At 52.5% G+C, this 14,559-nt stretch overlaps 1 protein-coding gene across 2 annotated transcripts in view; it reads left to right on the forward strand.

Moving 5' to 3' along the window:
• The window catches only part of TSHZ1 (teashirt zinc finger homeobox 1), an 82,653-nt gene extending 72,955 nt beyond the window's left edge, over nt 1–9,698 (forward strand). For both annotated transcript variants that reach the window (XM_070452983.1, XM_070452982.1), the window contains one exon: nt 5,222–9,698. In XM_070452983.1, the coding sequence (XP_070309084.1) occupies nt 5,222–8,415 (3,194 nt within the window). In that variant the 3' untranslated portion in view covers nt 8,416–9,698. The remainder of the gene's footprint in view (nt 1–5,221) is intronic.
• Nucleotides 9,699–14,559: the final 4,861 nt, after the last annotated feature.

Raw genomic sequence — 14,559 nt, forward strand, 5'->3', positions numbered from 1 at the left:
CAGGCTCCTCTGTCCAAGGGATTTCCCAGGCCAGAATACTGGAATGGGTTGCCATTTCCTTCTCCAGAAGGTCTTCCCGACCCAGGGACTGAACCCGGGTCTCCTGCATTGCAGGCACATTCTTTACCACTGAGCCACCAGGGAAACAGAATTACTTGAGGTCACTACTTCATTCACACGCGTTTACTCCAAGTGTTTTCGGCACTGAGGGGCTAACACGACAAAGGAAAGTAACTGGGCCTTGAGATGGTGAGCGGAGGGACCTCGGGCTGGGAGGCAGGGGACGCGCATCTGAGTCCTGAGCCCCTCATCTGTTCCCGTGTGACCTGGGGGACGTCTGTCAACTTCTCAGGTTTCCTCATCTGTAAAATGGGCTTATCAGGGACACTGCCTTGCACGGTGGTGAGGGTTAAAATGAGGTGGAGAAAGGGAAATGCCCAGCCTGGGGAGGTGGGCAGGGGTGCCCAGCAGCTTTAATTAAACGAGCGAGTTCACAGTTTGATGACGAGGACAGACAGGTAAACATCACTTCATTCCGCAGGGAATGAATTCCAGGAGGGGATTAAGCAGCCTCACAAAGGAGGTGACATCGAAGCCTCCCACTGAGGAGGAACGTGGTCCCCAGACAGAGAAGCAGAGGGTGGGGGTGGTGCCCCCTGGGACCGGGGTGCTCAGGGGCTGAACACGTGGTGGAGGGAGGGGTTTGCACCCCTTGAGCTACTCCTGGACTTGTAACAAAGATCTTAGCTCGAGGTCACAGAGGAAGAGCGTGGCCGGACAAGAGGGAAGCGGCCAGCTGGGAGGCTGTTGCGATGTCTGGTGAGGGGCCTGGGGGTCCACATTCGGGCAGAGGGTGCACTGGGTACAGGGCTGGAACACAGGAGGTGCTGAGGATAACTCGCTTTTCTGGTGTGGACAGCTTTGTGGGGCAGTTCAGTAACCGCTGAGCTAGGAGACCCCTAACTCAGGACGAGGAAGTGAGCTGCTATTGGGGCGGGGCTGGAGGGGCAGGGGAAGCCATATGTCTGTCTGTAGTTGACTGGGCGTGCCCATGGGACACCTGTGTTGGGGGGCAGAGCTGGAGGGGCAGGGGTAGCCAAGTGTCTATGGTTGACTGGAGGTGCCCGTGGGACACCCACATTTTGATAGGTCGGGTCATAGCAGCTGGAGCTCCTTTTGTGAGCCTGATGCCATGTGGGCTCAGACTGCACTCAGGAGGGCTTCATGGAGCCCAGCCTCCTCCGACAGGGCGGTGGGGGGCGGGAGAGCCCGAGGCCTGCCCCCCTGCCCCGAGGGGCTTCACAGTGACATGGATCTGGTGGTCATGGGTGTACCCTGGAGGAGTCAGGGAAGAAGCCAAGGTCAGCCGGAAAGAGGCCGCAGGGGGACCTGGCAGGGGGACAGGCAGGGTGGATGCAGGAAGCTGCGCCCTGATCCTGGAGAGCATGGTCAGCTCCCAGGAGTGTGACTGGGCGTGGGGGGTGGGGGTTGCTGTGTCCCTGCAGGACACCAGGGAGGTGGACATGCTCAGCCCAGTAGGGGGATGACGGCGGGCCCCAGGCTGCACCCCAAGTCTCCCTAGGGCTCCCCAGCTCTGCTTGTGTCTCCCCTGGGAGATGCACTCCAGAAGGCAGGCGAGCTAGGCGTCCCCCACCTCCCTACCCCCTGGAAAATAGGGGACTGGTGTCCGAGGATGGAATGGCAGAAAGCAGTGCCCCTCAGGAGGCTGGGGTTTGCTTTCCGTGGTTCTAGCAGTAACTTTGCCCTGGGGCTGGAGAGGGTGGAGTGAGAGGCGTTTGAGCTCACCCTGGGGCTCCTGGGTGCAGACGGGTCAGTGGCGGGGGTGAGGAGAACAGGCTGGGATGTGACAGGCTGAGGACACCCACTTTGCTGGGACGCAGCCATGCATGACCGGTAGGCGCCGAACACCCCCTGGAGGTAGAGGGAGCCCCCTTCTGTGTTTCCAGAGGAAGAGGAAAGTGGTCTGCTCATTCTGCACCCCCGACGGCACCTGCTGCGGGCGGACGTGGAGCCTGTGGCTGTCCGTCCAGCGGGGCACCAGCCGCAGGCAGTGGGCAGAGGGCCAGCACAGTGCCGGGCGCCCCGGCTGAGCCAAACGCGTCCAGTCAAAGGCTTCCCTTCAGTCAGTTGCTGGGTGTGGATCTTCTTTTCACGAAAGTGGACCATATGGGTCAAGTGGGCAGCCTCCCCACTAGGTGGTCACCTACTAGGTGATCCCGGAGTGTGGCTCAGAGGGCACACTGCGGGGGGCGGCTGGGAGTCCGGCCAACACCCCGGACACCCGGTGCCTCTGTCTTCAGAGGGCTCTGCCCAGGATGCCAGAGGCCTCAAGAGTCCCCGTCAGAATCCTTAGAGGTGGGCTTGGTGTCCAGGCCAGGGCCAGGGGGGCCTACAGGTGGTGGGTGTGACCAGAGCTTCGGTCTTCTGGCTGAGGACTCCAGCCGTGGCCACCCGGGACCCTGGACTGTCCTAAACCTGTAGTGGTCGTAGGGAAAGGAGAAAGCGGTCAAGTTCACAGTCAGTTTCCAGGGGGGCCACGGCCTCACGCAGGCCACTGTGCAGGTGTGGACGCTTGTGTGACCCTGCAGGCTCGCGCTGTCGGTTATTTTTCACGCTCTCAGAGCAGGACCAACGGGCTGTGGTTCCCTGAGCCATTAGCGCACCAAGGCGGGACTGCCGTCATCTGGGAAGCAGGATGGTGTGTCATGCCACCACCCAGGCGCGGGCCGGCCCCACGGACAAGCAGAGGGCAGGCGGGGCGCTGAAAGGCCCGGCGGAGCACGCGTGTTCACCGTGTGTGTGTCCGTGTGCGGAGCCCTTGGCGAGCGGGCGTGGAGCTCCCGTGTGACTCCCTCCTGCCCTGCGTCCATCCTCTGGGCAGCCGCCTCCTTCTCTGTCTCTCCATCACTGTCCCTGAAAACGCGGCGTTGCCCGCCACATTCCCTCAGGGTCCAGCTCTGATAATGTGATAATGAGTGATTCTACTTAATGAGACACCCTCTCAGGTCGTATCAGTGCATTTTAATAGGGCCTTTCTGGAAATATCTTAACCCTAAATTTCCCAGGTAGTTGACGAAACACTAGCTGTTTCCACAAAAAAAAAAAAAAAAAAAAAAGAAGAAGAAAGGAAAGAGAAAGAAGTAAAAGCATCATGCTGGTCAGGTCAGTTACGAGGTGCCGGTGATTATGTCCCCTTGGGAACTGACAAGACCTGTCACACGGTGAAGGAGCTGAAATGTTGGGGTAAACAGCCGGGTTCCATCCAGGCGTTTGTATGCCCTCCATCCCTCCCGTTCCCTGGACAGCTGTCAGCAGCCTGAGCTTCTCCTGGGAAACGCCACTTTCACCCTGAAAAGTCACCCTCTGTGCAACTTGACCCATAGCAGGCCGTCAGAGCACCTACTATAGGCCTTGTAAGGTTAGAAAGTTTTTTATTGTGTGAAAATATTAGTAACTTAGAAGTTACTATTTTAACCATTTTAGGGGCATGGCTCAGTGATATCAAGTAAATTCACATTGTTATGCAGCCAAACCCACCATCCATCTCCAGATCGTTTCATCTTCCTAAATTGAAACTCTAAACCCATTAAACACCAACTTCTTTACCCCCCCCCCCTTTTAAACTTTTTATTTGCATTGGAGTATAGCTGAGTAACAGTGTTGTAATAGTTCCAGGTGGACCGCAAAGGGTCTCAGCCATACATATACACGTGTCCTTTCCCCCCAAAGCCCCCCGCCCCGTCCAGGCTACCACATAGCACTGAACAGAGCGCCCTGAGTGGCACAGTAGGTCCTTGTTGGCGATCCGCTTTAAATACAGCAGTGTAATAGCTGGCTTTCCACTCCTGCCTGTCCCCTGCGCCTGGAAACTACTCTTCTCTGCCTGTCTCTGTGAGTAGGCCTCAGTACTCCCAGTGTCTTGGGTAAGGGGACTCCTAAGTATTTGTCTTTTGTGGCTGGCTTAAAGCCTTCCCAGGTGACTCTGTGGTAAAGAATCTGCCTGTAATGCAGGAGATAGAGGTATGATCCCTGGATTGGGAAGATTCCTCGGAGAAGGAAACGCAACCCACTCCAGTATTCTTGCCTGAGAAATCCCATGGACAGAGGAGCTTGGCAGTCCACAGTCCACAGGGTTGCAAAAGAATTGGACACGACTTAGTGATGAAAACAAACATTATTACACTGAGCATAACGCCGCTGATATAGTCCATATTGAAGCATGCATCAGAGTCTCCCTACTTTTAAGGCTGAGTAATGTCCCATTGTGTGTGTAAGCCTCACGTTGTCCACTCATTCAACCATCAGGGGACGTCCGTGTTGTCTCCCCCTTTCAGCTCTTGTGAGCGATGCTTCTCTGTGTATCTGGGGCTCTTTGACCCCTGCCTGTGTCTCCCGTGGGGGTGGGGCCAGTGGTGCCATGTTGCTTCCTCCTTTTTTCAGTAAGAGACTAGAGTGTTTTGGAGAAGGAAATGGCAACCCACTCCAGTACTCTTGCCTGGAAAATACCATAGATGGAGGAGCCTGGTAGGATATAGTCCATGGGGTCCCAAAGAGTCGGACACGACTGAGCGACTTCCCTTTCACTTTTCACTTTCATGCATTGGAGAAGGAAATGGCAACCCACTCCAGTGTTCTGCCTGGAGAATCCCAGGGATGGGGGAGCCTGGTGGGCTGCCATCTATGGGGTTGCACAGAGTCGGACACGACTAAAGCGACTTAGCAGCAGCAGCAGCAGAAGAGTGTTTTATCAGTTACATTGAAGCGGGTTTTTATTTACGGAAGCCATAGAACCCTGTCCGTGGGGTATCTTCCCCTAAAAGTTGACAACCAGGCCCCCCCAAGGGGAGGCCTGAGGGACCCGGTTGCTTACAGAGGGAAGAGTCTGCAGGCGGAGGAGCCAGGTTCCCTCTTCTCCCCACCCTTGTCTTCCCATCCAGCAATGATCACCAGACCAACATCTCTAAGAAGAGGGCAGAGGCTGCCCTTCCGTTGAAATGTGTTCACTTAGGCGGGGTTTGGGGGCTTGCCTTGGTGGAAACCTGTTTCCACCGTGGCGCCGCGGCGGGTCGGTGTATAAAGTGGGGGCGGCCTTGTAGCCTGGGCTGAGAAACGTCTTTTTAAAGATCGCGTGACTGCTGAGGAGGCCGCGTCCTCGGGGTGCCGCCACCTTCTCACTGTGTTTCCTTGCTCTCTCTCCTAGCTTATGTTCCTGAGGAAGAACTGAAGGCAGCAGTGATAGATGAGGGGAACGTGGAGGAGGATGGGCTGCCCGGGGAAGTTCCGGAGGCCGACTTCGCGTGCAGCGAGGAGGCGGAGATCAAGGAGGCCCAGAGCTACCAGAACTCCCCCATCAGCAGCGCGACCAACCAGGACGCGGGCTACGGCTCACCCTTCAGCGAACACAGCGACCAGCCCGCGCACTTCAAAAGCTCCTCCTCCAAGGAGGAGAAGGAGGAGCGCCAGGGCGCCGAGGGCGTCTCCTACCCCCAGGACAGCTTGGCCCAGATCAAGGCCGTGTATGCAAACCTCTTCTCCGAGTCCTGCTGGTCCAGTTTGGCCCTGGACTTGAAGAAGTCGGCCTCGACCACGAGTACCAGCGATGCGGCCCCGAAGGAGGGCTCCACCCCCGCCCCGACGCCCCCGGCCAGCACCGCGGGGGCCGCGGGCACCACGGCGAGCACCCCCAGCTCGGGCTCGGGCGCCAGCGGCGGCTCGGGCTACGACTGGCACCAGGCCGCCCTGGCCAAGACGCTGCAGCAGACGTCGTCGTACGGCCTGCTGCCGGAGCCCAGCCTCTTCAGCACCGTGCAGCTTTACCGCCAGAACAACAAGCTCTACGGCTCGGTGTTCACGGGCGCCAGCAAGTTCCGCTGCAAGGACTGCAGCGCCGCCTACGACACGCTGGTGGAGCTGACGGTGCACATGAACGAGACGGGGCACTACCGCGACGACAACAGGGACAAGGACTCGGAGAAGACCAAGCGGTGGTCCAAGCCCCGGAAGCGCTCGCTGATGGAGATGGAGGGCAAGGAGGACGCCCAGAAGGTGCTCAAGTGCATGTACTGCGGGCACTCGTTCGAGTCCCTGCAGGACCTCAGCGTGCACATGATCAAGACGAAGCATTACCAGAAAGTGCCTCTCAAGGAGCCCGTGCCGGCCCTCACCAAGCTGGTCCCCTCCACCAAAAAGCGGGCGCTGCACGAGCTGGCGGCCCCCGGCTCCCCCGAGCCGGCGGGCGCGGCGGCGGAGGCGGCGCTGAGCGAGGCGGCCAAGGAGCAGAAGACGGCCAACCCCTACGTGACGCCCAACAACCGCTACGGCTACCAGAACGGGGCCAGCTATACCTGGCAGTTCGAGGCCCGCAAGGCCCAGATCCTCAAGTGCATGGAGTGCGGCAGCTCCCACGACACTCTGCAGCAGCTCACCGCGCACATGATGGTCACCGGGCACTTCCTGAAGGTGACCACCTCCGCCTCCAAGAAGGGGAAGCAGCTGGTGCTGGACCCCGTGGTGGAGGAGAAGATCCAGTCCATCCCCCTGCCGCCGACCACACACACCCGGCTTCCCGCCGCCGCCGCCGCCGCCCACGTCAAGAAGCAGCCCGACTCTCCAGCGGGCTCCGCCGCCCCCGCCGCCGGGGAGGAGAAGAGAGAGCCCGAGAAGGACAAGGCGGCCCTGGCGCCAGGGGAGGCAGACAAGAAGATCAAGGAGGAGGGCGAGGACGCGGGCGAGAAGTTCGAGCCCACCGCCCTCTACCAGTACCTCCGTGAGGAGGACTTGGATGACAGCGCCAAGGGTGGTGTGGACATCCTCAAGTCCCTGGAGAACACGGTCTCCACGGCCATCAGCAAAGCCCAGAACGGCGCGCCTTCGTGGGGTGGCTACCCGAGCATCCACGCCGCCTACCAGCTGCCGGGCACCGTGAAGCCGCCGCCAGCGGTGCAGAGCGTGCAGATGCAGCCGTCCTTCGCGGGTGGCGTGAAGCCGCTGTCCGCGGAGCACGGCGCGCTCCTGCACTCCCCGGGGAGCCTCACGCCGCCGCCCCACAAGAGCAACGTGTCGGCCATGGAGGAGCTGGTGGAGAAGGTCACGGGCAAGGTCAGCGTGAAGAAGGAGGAGAGGCCGGCCGAGAAGGAGAAGGGCTCGCCGGCCAAAGCTGCGTCCCCGGCGGCCAAGGAGAACAAGGACTTCCCCAGGGCCGAGGAGCTGGGGGGCAGTGGCAAGCCCCAGCCCAAGAAGGGCCCTGAGGCCGATGGGGGGAAGGCTAAGAAGGAGGGTGCGGGGGATGCCCACACCCCAAACGGCACGGAGCCCCTCAAGGCCAAAGTGACCAACGGCTGTAACAACCTGGCCATCATCACAGACCACTCGCCTGAGCCCTCCTTCATCAACCCGCTGAGTGCCCTGCAGTCCATCATGAACACCCACCTGGGCAAGGTGTCCAGGCCCGTGAGCCCCTCGCTGGACCCTCTGGCCATGCTCTACAAGATCAGCACCAGCATGCTGGACAAGCCGGCCTACCCCGCCCCGCCCGCCAAGCCGCCCGGCGCTGCTGACCGCTACTTCTATGAGAATAGCGACCAGCCCATCGACCTGACCAAGTCCAAGAGCAAGCCCCTGGTGCCCGGTGCCGCTGATGGTGTGTCCTCACCGCTCCGGGAGAGCGCGCTCATGGACATATCCGACATGGTGAAAAACCTCACGGGCCGGCTGACGCCCAAGTCCTCCACGCCCTCCACCGTGTCTGAGAAGTCAGATGCTGACGGCAGCAGCTTTGAGGAGGCGCTGGACGAGCTGTCACCGGTCCACAAGCGGAAGGGGCGGCAGTCCAACTGGAACCCACAGCACCTGCTCATCCTGCAGGCGCAGTTTGCCTCGAGCCTGCGTGAGACGGCGGAGGGGAAGTACATCATGTCGGACCTGGGCCCCCAGGAGCGGGTCCACATCTCCAAGTTCACTGGGCTGTCCATGACCACCATCAGCCACTGGCTGGCCAACGTCAAGTACCAGCTTCGGAGGACAGGGGGGACCAAGTTCCTGAAGAACCTGGACACAGGGCATCCTGTTTTCTTTTGCAACGATTGTGCCTCTCAGTTCAGAACTGCTTCCACGTACATCAATCACCTAGAGACACACTTAGGCTTCAGCTTGAAGGATCTCTCCAAGCTGCCCCTAAACCAGATTCAAGAACAGCAGAATGTTTCCAAAGTCCTGGCGAGCAAAGCCTTGGGCCCTTCGGGGGCCGCCGAGGACGAGCTGGGCTCCACATTCCAGTGCAAGCTGTGCAACCGGACTTTCGCGAGCAAGCACGCAGTCAAACTGCACCTCAGCAAGACCCACGGCAAGTCCCCCGAGGACCACCTGATCTACGTGACCGAGCTGGAGAAACAGTAGCCCCGGGCCCGCGCCCGCGGCGCATTGCACTAAAGTCGTACTGCACTAGGCCCGGCCTGAGCCTCCGAAATCAGCCCGCCCTCGGTTGCTGACCGCCTGTCTGGACCTTGGTTTTTCTTACACATATTTTGTAGTTATATTTATATGCTCTTCGTCCGATCGTGCATGTTCCTTTTCTTTTTCCGTGAGTCAGAGTCTGACCTTTATTTTCAACATCTGTTCTCGATGTTCAGCTCTCTTTTGTAGGAGATAGTGGGGCACACTCCTCGGAGACACTTACTTAGCAGGAAAGAAAGACACAAATAACAGTGATAGACATCGTCCTAAAATTACGAGTTGCCATGACAATAAAGGTCAGAGAACCTCCTAGTGTCAAATTTAACCCTTTGAGGACTGTAATCGCATTTCTGTGCCTTTCATTCAAAAAAGAAAAAAAAAAGGCTTAAAGGCATTTCATTCAGATCAAAAGCTGTGTCAGACACAAAACTTATTTAATAATTAAAAAATGAGCTTTTATATGCAGAACTGGTTTGTGAAGGAAGCATGCATGCAGCTGTTGGAGAGCAGAAAGTTGTTTAAGACGTGGGGGTTAGGAAGCCACAACGTCATACGTTTAAAACAGCAAACATAACAAAAACTAACACCCCAGTTGCCACTATGCCCAAACCCTCTGGATGCCGAAAAATGCCAATTTTGGCAAAAAAAAAAAGTATGCAAGTTATTATTTAAAAATGTGTAAAAATGCTATTTCTTTTTTTCCTGTAAAATACTGCGGTTTATAGTTATTTACAAATGTAAGCTTTGGTACAAGCCGACCTTTCTATAAGCGTGCTGCATTGGTAAATGAAAAAAAATGGGGCAAATGTTGGCATCCTTTCCTTGTAAATTGCCAGCATCAGCTTAAAAACTCCTATATGTTACATATCGTACCATTTTAATCTATTCAACTTTCTTTGTACCTTCTGGCTGTATGCTTTCTCTTTTAACTTTTTATATTGTCATTTTATATTAAATTTCTGTGTATATAATGTAAAACCACAATTTTTGAATAAAATTTAGTTCCTGCAGCTTGATTTAAATAGAGAAATTTTACTGGCACCTGCGTCTTTCCAGATGCATGTATATCAGACGAAAATAAATAAATGAAGACAAAGCAAGCGATGCACTATTAATTATACATTTTGATGTTCTATCATTAATATTGTACAGTACATTTTGGTTCACACAATTAAATCCACTGTTTTCTCAAATGTAAAATAAACCCACATGCAGTTCTTGATTTACATAGATTGTCATGTCGTCATTATTCTGCCTCTGAGACGTTATTCCAGCAATGAGAGGTATTGCTTATGCAGTCGACCAACAGAAATTCTATTCAGAACCATCGTTTCATGATGTGTGTGCTGACATGCTTATTCAGATGATAAGTACTCCTTTTTTTTTAAATGATAATTAAAATTTTTAACTCCACTGGGTGCCACTGGATTCCAGAGTATAGTCGTTGAGCGACGGCTGGTTTGTACATCGAGGGACCCGAGGTGCTTCTTGGGAGAATCCTCCCGCCCTGTTTTGAAATGTTTACAGTCATCTTTTGTGTGTATCTGGGGACCTAATGGCAGGTCTTGTTTTAACAGCAGACCCTGGGGGCCTTGAAATTGGTTCTGCATTGTTCAAAAGAGGAAAGGCTGGTTTCCGCACTTTTAAAAACATACAATTTTGAGACTTTCCTGGCGGTCCAGTGGCTAAGACTTTGCCTTTCAATGCAGGGGGTGCTGGTTCGATCCCTGGTTGGGGAACTGAGATCTCACATGCCTCTAGTGGCCAAAAATCCAAAACATAAAAAGCAAAATTATAACAAATTCAACACACTTTAAAAATGATTCACATAAAAAAAAAATCTCTCAAAAAAGATGCAATTTTAATAAAATTCACTGCTCTCTCTCATCCAGGACTTGAGACCGGCCTTCCTTGGTCAGGTTGCTCCAGAGCATGGTGACGAGGGGAGGGGTCTTTTGGGGGAGACCACCGGGACTCCGGTCTGTTACCTCCACCTCCTCTGTGGGTGAGGATCCTGTGCTGGACTCAGTGGACACTCGCCCAAGGTCACGGGGCCCACCATTGACCGAACTTGGGCCTGAGCCCACAAGGCTCTGCCCCAGGGGCCGTGCTCTTAATCACCCCCGTCACGCACTCTGTGAGCTGCCCCCCGGGGGAGGACGGGCACCCGGGGAGGGTCTGTGGTCTCTAGCAGCCGCACGGAGCGGATGAGTCTTCTTCCAGTTACTGCCACTGCAGCCCCAGATCCAGGTGCAAAACAGGCCAGCTCTATCTTCTGTTGGGTCTAAAATAAATGCAGCGATGTTGGTTAAGTGTGTAGTATCCTCTACTAGTAATACAGAAACTTGGTTCCTGTGAGTACAGGTGGAAACATCCAGTGGACCAGTTGGCTGCCTTTTGTGTGAGGATTTACTTACACAGGTTTCTGCTTCCTTCATCAGTGTTGGAAGAGATGCAGGCCTGGCCTTCTTCCTCTGGTCTTGTGTGTCCCTGAACGGACCACACAGGTGGCACTGCGTGCTCTCAGGGGAGCCCCCCCTTTCTCCCAGAGGAGCAGGCTGTCTCTTCTGGAGCCCGAGGGCAAATGGCCCTGAGGGTCTGGCATGAGCTGGCCACAGACCCCCCTGTAGGAGGCTGGTGGGCCTGGTGGGGACAGGGCTCCTGCTAACTTTGTATACACTCAAACATCACCCTATTTTGCATTTATATTTGCAGCTTGAGCCTCAGGTTTAGTAAGTAACCAAATATTTTTCCCTTTCAACGTGGATTTTTAAAAAGTTTGAGGTATGCCTCTGAATGTGGATTGGGTCTGGATGTTTGTTGTTATTTAGTCGATATTTGAAAGATATAAAGCCTATAAAATAATGATGACGCTAGTTGATGTAAGAGAAACAAACTTTGAGGCATGTTTGCAAAAAGAAGGGATTAAAAACTTTCAAGATTTATGTTCCTCCATTTCTATGTTGGGTAATCTTCAAAAAGCTTTGAAACATTTGAAAGTCTGTCTAAATGACTTCTGAAGTTTCAGAAACCTGTGCCTACAAATAAAGGTTTCTGCTTTTTTCCAAGGTAGAATTTCTGTTACTTATTGTTATTTTCCTGAAGGTGGTGGAAATGATTAAAAGCCAGTTATTGAATTGTAAAATTAAAAAATACCAAAGAGTAAGATTTGGAGAGCATTTATAATTTTCCCATACCTTTTATAGTAAAAGTGCAGAAATCTTGTAACACAAAAAAACAAAATAAAGAAGGAAATAAAAATTAACTAATGTTTTCATCTAGAGAAAAATCATTTAATATTTTAGTGCTAGCATCTTTTTTTAATTTGCTACAAAACAAATGCACAACATACTTTTGTACTTGCTTTTTCTGTTAGTAGATAATGTGTATGTTCCCATTTCATTAAATATCAAAAATTTTTAATCTTACTGAGATGAATTATAATTTACTAATTAACTCTCTACTAGTTAGAATTTTGAAAAGCAGCATTTAGATTCTTTTTAAGTTTTCAGTGTTACAAATGAGTACAGAAGCAATATTTCACTGAATATTCCCATGCATATTTCTGATTATTTCCTAAGAATAAATACTGTGGACTTAAAAAAGTATTTACAACCTGAAAGTTGAGAATTATGCTTGATTCAGCGGGAATTCTTCAAGCTGGGAAGGCAGCATTTCAAGTGACCCTGAGAGCACTGCTCTAGGAGGTGCGGGCGGAGCCCAGTTGTATGGAAGTTTTGCAACAAAGGGCAGGTAGTCTGGACATCCAGATAATATTGTTAATTAAAGAAAACCAGATATCCTAAGTTAAAGAATTTAGTGCTTTTCTGTGTATGGGAAGATGCAAGAGCCCGGGCTCTGTGAAATCAATCCTTTGAGATGCACCTCAGCTACCTGGGGCCAGCATCCCGTGTTCTCAGGTCCCGAGTCTCCCCGGGGCTCGCCTTAGGGAAGGGGCTGCAGTCTGACAGCTGCTGGAGGGCAGGTGGTATTCCTTCCTTCCTGAGTGCCCTCCCCAGCTCACCATAGCGGGTAGCTGTGATCAGGGATGACTGTGACCTCCTTGTTGCAGGAAAGAGTCCATTTCTCACTCCCTGAAGCTGAAATTTCTGCCTCATCCCACGACTGGGTACCTGTGCCCAAATCACTGATGAGAAAGCCTGTACCACCACAGCCACTGGCCCTCAGCGGAGAGTCACCATTTCTGTCCACCTTTGCTTCATGAACACCCGGATTTTTTTTTTTAATTTCTGGCTGTATTCACTAATTAGCTAATGTAATATTGGCATTTTAATAATATGCTTATTGTCCATTGATGTTATTTAAAGGAAAGATGGCTTAAGGACTTGTATGATTTTTTGGAAGACTTTCATGTGGATCGTGAGCTCATTTCAATTTGGTGGCCGATCTGCGTATTTTACAGAAAACACACAACAGAGAGGCGAGAAAGGAGCTGCGGAAGGTCTGCGGCTCCTCGGTGGCTCCAGCACAAGAGAGAACGGGGCAGTGTGTCTTCTCGTCCAGTTCTCCTATGATAGACGGCTCGTGAAAACGCACCCAAAGACGTCAAGAATATCATGTACCAGTGCTGTCTTTAAATTGCCTGACTTGGAATAGGGAGAAAAATTCCAAATTCTAGGATTTCTATGACTAACAATGAGTATTTCTTAGGCAAACAAACTCAGAAAAAAAGTGGACTGCCCTAAGGAGATGAGAGGTGGTCACCTAGAGGCTTCCCTGGCAGCTCAGCTGGTAAAGAATCCACCTGTAATGCAGGAGACCCTGGTTCGATTCCTGGGTTGGGAAGATCCCCCGGAGAAGGGATAGGCTACCCACTCCAGTATATTAGGCTTCCGTGATGGCTCAGACGGGGAAGAATCAGCCCGCAATGCAGGAAACCTGGGTTTGATCCCTAGGTTGGGAAGATCCCCAGAAGGAGGGCATGGCTACCCACCCCAGTATTCTTGCCTGGAGAATTCCCATAGACAGAGGAGCCTGGTGGGTTACAGTTGATGGGGTCTCAAAAAGGTGGACATGACTGAGTGACTGAACACAAAACAGATGAACTTCACAGAAGAGAAGTGAGAAGAGAAGGACCAATTCAAAAGTCTAGCACAGGAAACTATGCTTGCTATTTTTTAACAATCTATAAGGGAAAATAATCTGAAGAAAGGACACGTATAACTGGGTCACTGTGTTGTACACCTGAGACTGATGTCATGTTGTGCCTCAGCTGCTCGCCAATAAAGAGTCTGTGTCGATAGTACATCCCACAGGATGGGTCCTTCCAGAGCTCAGGCTCAAAGCCACTGCTAACTCAGAGTCCGATGTCTGACCCATTTTGATGGGAATATGAAGAGACTTACACCAAAGATGTAAAGGTTAGGAGAAAGGCATGTCACCTTCAGACAGATTAAAATCAGGAGGTCCTAAAAGGTACATAACTAGGGCAATAAAGGCTTTCACCAACTACTGTTTAGAAGATGACCCATAACTAGTTTGTCATGATTTTTCTTAAATCACACAGAAATGTTTGCAATTTGATCTGAGTAGAATCAGTTAAGTTCAGTCACTCAGTCATGTCTGACTCTTTGCGACCCCATGGACTGCAGCACGTCAGGCCTCCCCGTCCATCACCAACTCCCGGAGCTTCCACAGACTCATGTCCATTGAGTCAGTGATGCCATCCCACCATCTCATCCTCTGTCGTCCCCTTCTCCTCCTGCCTTCAATCTTTCCCAGTATCAAGGTCTTTTCCAGTGAGTCAGTTCTTCATAGCAGGTGGTCAAAGTATTGGAGTTTCAGCTTCAGCATCAGTCCTTCCAATGAATATTCAGGACTGATCTCCTTTAGGATGGACTGGTTTAATCTCCTTGCAGTCCAAGGGACTCTCAAGAGTCTTCTCCAACACCACAGTTCAAAAACATCAATTCTTTGGTGCTTTGCTTTCTTTATAGTCCAACTCTCACATTCATACATGACCACTGGAAAAGCCATAGCCTTGACTAGACAGACATTTGTTGGCAAAGTAATGTCTCTGTTTTTAATATGCTGTCTAGGTTGGTCATAACTTTCCTTCTAAGGAGC

The sequence above is a fragment of the Odocoileus virginianus genome, chromosome 22, assembly GCF_023699985.2.
Source record: "Odocoileus virginianus isolate 20LAN1187 ecotype Illinois chromosome 22, Ovbor_1.2, whole genome shotgun sequence".
Taxonomy (NCBI): Eukaryota; Metazoa; Chordata; class Mammalia; order Artiodactyla; family Cervidae; genus Odocoileus; species Odocoileus virginianus.